General features: G+C 42.1%; 1 protein-coding gene across 1 annotated transcript in view; it reads right to left on the reverse strand.

Moving 5' to 3' along the window:
- Positions 1-1,246: 1,246 nt before the first annotated feature.
- The window catches only part of lrrc31 (leucine rich repeat containing 31), a 30,874-nt gene continuing 24,980 nt past the window's right edge, over positions 1,247-7,140 (reverse strand). The window contains exons 8-10 of the mRNA XM_048604549.1: positions 4,494-4,658; positions 2,278-2,445; positions 1,247-1,329 (exon numbers count right to left, since the gene is read on the reverse strand). Of these exons, the coding sequence (XP_048460506.1) occupies positions 1,247-1,329; positions 2,278-2,445; positions 4,494-4,658 (416 nt within the window). The remainder of the gene's footprint in view (positions 1,330-2,277; positions 2,446-4,493; positions 4,659-7,140) is intronic.

Genomic DNA, 7,140 nt, shown 5'->3' on the forward strand with positions numbered 1-7,140 from the left:
TGACGTTTCGGGCCTAGACCCTTCATCAGAAAAGGGTCTAGGCCCGAAACGTCAGCCTTCCTGCTCCTATGATGCTGCTTGGCCTGCTGTGTTCATCCAGCTCTGCACCTTGTTGTCTCAGATTCTCCAGCATCTGCAGTTTCTACTACTATCTCTGATGCTTTCCAACTGTTGTATTATCACATCTTTGATAGTACTCTAGCATTTTCCCTACTACCGATGTTAGACTAACTCATCTATCTTCTGTTTTACTTCTCATTCCCTCCCTTTTAAAATAGTGAGGTTAAATTTGCCACCCACCAATCTGTGAAAACTGTGAATTTTGGATGGCCACCAATGAATCCAATATTTCCAGGGCCATCTCCTTTAGTAACCTGGGAATAGATCATCAGCCTGGGCAATTTATCAGACTTTAACCTCATTAATTTCCCCCAGCACCCTTTTTTATAAAAAAGTTATAAATACCGATTTTGATCAACTACTCCCTCTCACGTGATTGTTGGTTCTCCAATATTTCTGGGAAGTTATTTGTGCCCTCTTTTGTGAAGCCTGAACTAAAATGTGTTCAATTCTTCTGCCATTTCTTTGTTCTCCATTATAACTTCATTAAAATTTCACTGACTTCTGACTTAAAGGTTAAAATTTCTTTTCATTAATCTTTTTCTCTTCACATAATTTTTGAAGCTTTTATGGCTGGATTCGAAGTTCTTTGCAAATTTACTCATTATTTTCCCTTCTTGATCAATCTTTTTGTCCTCTTTTGCTGAATTCTAAACTACTCCCAGTCTTCAGGCTTGCTGCTTTTTCTGACAATTTTTCAGTATGTCTTCTCTTTGGATCTAATACTATCCCTAATTTCGTTTGTAAGCCATGTCTGAGTCACCTTCCTGGTTTTATTTTTGCGCCAGATGAGAATGACTAATTGTTGTTCATCACCATTTATGATTCCTCATATACTGAAGCAGGCCATAGCCAAATACAACTAGACCTGGACAAAATTGACTAGCCGTGTAAATATGTAGCTACTACAGCAGTTCAGAGGCTCAGAAGCCCACAGCAAGGAATTCGCCTCCTGACTCCTCGGAGACTATACACCATCTGCAGAGTCAGGATTGGGATTGAGTACTCCCCATTTACCTGGATGAGTGCAGCTTCAGCAGCTCACAAGAAGCCTGACACCATCCAGGACAAAGCAACCTGCTTGACTGGCATATCTGTAAACATTTACTCCCTCCACCACTGACCATCAGTAATAACTGTGTGCACCATCAAGATGTACCACAAGATAAGGCTCCTTATCAGCACCTTCCAAACCCATGCCCATACCAACTGCAAGGAAAAATATGAGAACACCAACACTGCAAGTTTCCATCTAAACCACTCAACATCCTGACTTGGAAATGCATCACCGTCCCTTCAGTGCCCCTGGGTCAAAATCCTGAAACTCCCTCCCTGGATGTCCCTGGGGTGTACCTATACCAAATGGACTGCAGCAACTCACTACTACCTTCAAGGGCAGCAACGAATGGACAATAACTTTTGGTCCAGCTAGCGACACCCACATCTTACAATTGAATGAAACGACAGACAAGGGAGAACCAGTGGATGTGTATATTTGGATTTTCAGAAAGCTTTTGGTAAAAAAAGACCACACAAGTAGAGTCTGTGCAATATTGAAGCACATGTGATTGGTAGTAACACGCTAGCAGGGAATGAGAATTGGTTAGCAGATAGGCAAAAGAAGTGTAGGAATAGAAAGAGTTATTTTCAGAGTGGAAGGCTAGTGGAGTACTGCTGTGACCCTAGCTATTCACAATATGTATTGACAGTCTGACTGAAGGAATTCAGTTGAACTGTTATATTTCCAAGTTTGCTGATGACACAAAGCTAGGTGCAAGTGAAGGAAGTAAAGGGGCTTCAGCTTGATTTAGAGAAGTTGACAGAGTGAGTGAGCAAGCACATGGCAGATGCAGGATAACATCCTCAAAAAAAACTCCAGTGGCTGTGCTAAACACAATTTCCTTTGCATAGATCTATGTTGACTTTGTCATAACATTAGCAATTTTTAAAATATCAAGCTATCTGTCATGTTATTAGCCTCCCATCATTCACCTTCCAGAAACGTTAGATCCTCCATAGACTCTCATTAGCATAGACTTTCTCATTGCTGCAAATTTCTATCATCTCTGAGGCATTGAGGGAAATTTGTTTCATTGAATGATACCAAAAAGTTAAAAACAAACACGTACTTCTTGGATCAAGGCTGCAATTTCTTACCTAATTCCACAATTGATTCCTTGGATAGGTTACAATTGCTGGCAACAAGAGTTGTTAATCTTGGTAAAAAGCGCAGGCGGGCTATCAGGTGCCTCAGAGAGTTTCCTATATTCTTATTCAATGCTAAATTCAGCACTTGTAGACTGGATAGCAGGGGCAGTATCTGGGCTGCAAAGAAAAAGTAATTGGCTCATTTAATGATATTTGATTTTCAACCTCAATCATGTGAGACAGCAGGACTTATTCAGTTAATGGTAGGACCCTGCGCAGTGCTGTCTAACAGAGACACCTCGGGGTTCAGGCACAGTTTTTGAAAGTTGCACGACAGGGTGGTTAAGAATGCATTTAGCACGCTCGCCTTCATTGCTCAGACCAGTGGAGTACAGGAGTTGGGACGTCATGTTGAGCTCGTGCAGGACGTTAGTGGGGCCACTGTTCGGGTATTGCATACAGTTCTGGTTGCCCTGCTATAGGAGGGATATTATTAAATTAGAGAGGGTTCAGAAAATATTTGCTAGGATATTACTGGGGGACTGGAGGGTTTGAGTTATAAGGAGAGGCCGGATAAGCTGGGACCTTTTTCACTGGAGTGTAGGAGGTTGAGGAGTGATCTTATAGAGGTTTTTAAAATCATGAGGGGCATAGACAAGGTGAATAGCAAAGGTCTTTTCCCTAGAGTGGGGAGTTCAAAACTAGGGGACATATTTTTAAAGATGAGAGGAGAAAGATTTCAAACAAAAAAAAAAAAAAAAAAAAAAAAAAAAAATTTTTGAGGGGCAACTTTTTCCACACAGAGGGTGGTTCGTGTATGCACTGAACGACCAGTGGAAGTTGTAGATGCAGGTACAGATATAACATTTAAAAGATATGAATAGGAAAGTTTGGAGGAATATGGGCCAAATCCAGGTAAGTGGGACTAGTTTAGTTCGGGAAACGGGATCAGCATGGATGAGTTGGATTGAAGGGGCTGCTTCCACGCTGTATTAATTTAATCCTTGCAAGAGGCAGGATATGAGGAATTGTGGTCAAGCTCACTATGGGAGATGGTAGATCTGTAGTGGATATTAGTCATTAGCCATCCCCAAAAACGGAAGCAGGCAAATCAATGAAGGAAAGAGTCAGAAATTGAACAGGTGAAAGTGAGAGAAGGATTATGAACATTGGAAGCAGAATTAAAAGTCTTTTCCAATTCTGGACCAGAGGTAGGAAGCAGCACCAATGATGTCATTTATGTACCAGAGAAAGAGCTGAAGGCTCTGCCCAAGCAGGAGTGAAACATAAGTTACAGTAAACTTGCATAAAGCATGAGTTTGGCCTCAGTTTTGGGCACCACCCTTCAGGAAGGATAAGACCACATTGGAGAGAGTGTAGAAGATGTTTATGAGAATGGATCCAGGAACGATGAGGAATTGATGGAGAATTTAGGACTGTTTTCCTTGGAGAAGGAAAGGCTTGAATGGACATTTGAAAGAGGTGCTAGAAATCCTGAAGGAGAGAGCAGATGGATGGAAACTATTCCTATTGATCGAGAAGCCACAGGAGAAAAAGAATAGAAAGCAAAAAAGTGTCAGTGAAGAAAAGCTGTTTTCTTGCAGCAAGTGGTTAGGATCTGGAATGCACTGCCTGAGCATATGGTAGCAGCAAGTTCAAATGGCATATTCCAGAAGGAATCAGACTGTTATCTGAACAAGAAAACTTGCGTAGTATTACATGGAGAAGGCAGGGAATGGCACCAAATGAGATGCTCATTTGGAGAGCCAGCGCAGACACAATGGCCCAAGTCGACATTGTAGCCATTCTGTGGTTCATTGTGACACAGTCAAGGTGCCAATTGTTAATGTAATTTAGGGGCCAGATACGGAGGCATTCTCTTGCCTAAAACTGATATGCACAAATTTCATCTGAACCCAATTCCTGGTCAGCAACAAGTCAATGAAAAGATGTATTCTAAAATATAGTCAGGGCATTCTTTCAGATTGGAGCAGTAATGGGGAGTTCCCTTCTTTCTCTTACAATGCCACTCAATTTGAATGACATTAAAACAGACATGAGAAAAAAAAAGTGGGTAAATTTTCAATTTTTTGCCACTATGTTTCTTGATAAACACAAATTATCATTTTTAAAACGTTCACTCAGAAGGTTTTCCCCTTGGAGAGGTGTTCAGTTGTTGAGCTGTTAAGAACAGTAACAGAACAATTGATTGCAGCTTTACTCACTGAGAGCAGAAACATCATCTTCAGTCAATGAGCACCTATGTACATCGAACACTTGGAGCTGTTTGAAGTTCGATAAATGGGCTGCTGTCTCCTGGAAACCACCGCCAATGTTATTACAGGAGAACACTAACTTCTTCATACAAGGCACATATTCCAGTGCATCACCTGCAGATATTGAGACAAATTTATTAAAATTAAAAGTTGACTGAGGACATATAGTAACTGATCAGCTTAGTCAGAGAGTGGTGTCAAACCTCTTTTGGTCAGTGATGCCGGACACCAGAATTCATTATTCCCTCAATTTTATTCATAAAGGAGGACATTACAAATGTCTAACTCTTATCCCTACAATCCACAGCAGTGCCCCTTTGACAGTGCAGTACTTATATATTTTTTTTTAAAAGTTTCTGCAGCAAGGATTGAACCCAAAATGGACTCAGAATCATAGAAACCCTACAGTGAGGAAGCAGGCCATTCAGCCCATTGAGTCCACACCAGTCCTCCAAAGAGCATCCCACCCAGACCCACTCCACTAGCCTAAAGTGAGCGAGACTGGTAGAGCATGAGCCATGGTTGGAGGTGTGTTCAATAGTAAAGATGGAGAGAACATCAGGGATGGAGAGAGCATCAGGAGTGGAGAGAAAATGGTGGCACTTACACTGGTGGGAGTGGAGAAGGTCTTTGACTTTCTTCCTACAGAGTTATGTATTTATCCATTTGGCGCAAAGTGTCATCTGGGTTAAAGCAATTTCAGACGAAGCTGATGTTATGGCCAACATTGCTGGTCCTGAGAGAAAAGAATGTCCTGCTTATGCTCCACTCCGTCCAACAGGACCCCCATGGCCCTGCCTGCAAACAGAGAGACTGATTTCCCATCTCCAACATCCGGGGAAAATGCTAGAAACCATGCAGGTCAGCTCTAGACTGACAGCATTTGTCAGGGTGAACTATGACATTTAAAGTTGTCACAAGCACAGAGCTGACAGTGAATCCTGAGATATCCCAGTTGTGGAAATTTGTTCTGAAAACTGAGCAGGGCAAGATAGGGCTAAAATCAAACATGTGGGGCCCATTGAGATGGGGCAGATAGTTAATGAGGCAAGTTTGGCAAGATATGGTAAGAAAATGTTCTGGGGAAGGTGGAGGGGGTGTCGGGAGGAAAATCACTCCAAAACAAAACCAATGCAACTCACACTGACCAAAAAAAAAAGGTAACCTTCAGCCAATGACAAATTCCCACATCTTCTGTGTTCGTGACCAGATTTGGGCCAGCTATTCTTAAAGATAAATCATGTTTGACCAACTTTTTAAATTTTTTGATTATACCTTCCCTCTTACCTGATCAAGTCAGTGCAGGAGATATATATCTGGAAAGTACTGAATATTGTGCCATATGGGAGGCCCATTAGGGCTGATGTGGTAGTCTGGGTCAGAGGTCTAGGTTCAAGTCCCAGCTGACCCAGACAGGCGTCATAACTTTAGGAAGTATAGTCAAATGAAACTAATGAGAAAGTAATTGTATAGGTAGGCAACTGTCTCAGTGACAGAAACAAGGATATGAATGAATGTTTTTTTCCAGACTGGGGGTGTGGTTTGCAGTCACATTCTCCATTACTCTCAATCTTTCTAAACAAACTTCACTTTCATCAGAACAGCATTATAAAGTTTGCAGGTGATAATAAACAAGACTGACGAGAATAGTTATAGACTTCTGGACAGAGACAAGATACTAAAGCGGAATGATGCATGAAAGATGGGAGTTCAATGTAGAAAGTGACCACATTTGTCACATTTCAACGCAGAAAGTGGGGCAGGCAGTGCTACAAGGGATGGATAGATGGATTAATTGGCGATTCTTGCATTCTCTCAGACATCTCAATGTGGCGCCTGCATCATCCGAATGAAGTCTCTTCACATGCTAAGTCCCCTCCAGAAATGACCTTTGCCACTTTGGTCAGCCACGAGATAGGGAGTCCTGCGAATCAGCAGGGCTGCTTGACCTCTACAGGGAGGCTTTGGGGATTAAAACAACGTTTTTGCTGTTCTCTTGCTGAGATCAAATTCAGAGTAGTGAAATTGCTTCAGGGGTCCATGGCAGGCATTCAAACGTCATTTCCTGCTCAATGCCGTTGGTTTTGAATGACTGGCACCACAGGGTTGGCAAGTTGACTTGGGAGAGAATGCTGCTGTCGAACTCTCTTCTTCATCACCTGATGTGGAAGACCTTAGAAAGGCACTGCTGGGAGTACTTCCCCAGTTCTTTGAGGTACCATCTGTGGGTTGTCCAAGTGGCCCAAGTGTATGGAAGCATGGAGTTTCTCAATTTCATCAAGATATGGAAAATGGTTGACAGTTCCTAGAATATCAGTGTTGATCTTAAAAATCAATGACAGGGATGGGGGTAGAGTTTTTGATCTGTGGGAGCTGGTTTGAAGAGAACATTAGTTTTCTGGGGGTTTAATGAGATACCCAGCCTGCTTCAGAGAAGAAGTCAATAATGGCCTGGAGCTGAGTTGTGTGTGTGCTCACTCAGAAAATGTCATGTGCACACTGAAGCTCAAGGACTGAAGCTTCAACAGCTGTTGATTGAAGGAAATGTAGATTGAACAGCTTCATGACAACAAGGTGCAGGGCTGGATGAACACAG

The sequence above is a fragment of the Rhincodon typus genome, chromosome 13 (assembly GCF_021869965.1).
Source record: "Rhincodon typus isolate 14 chromosome 13, sRhiTyp1.1, whole genome shotgun sequence".
Classification (NCBI taxonomy): Eukaryota; Metazoa; Chordata; class Chondrichthyes; order Orectolobiformes; family Rhincodontidae; genus Rhincodon; species Rhincodon typus.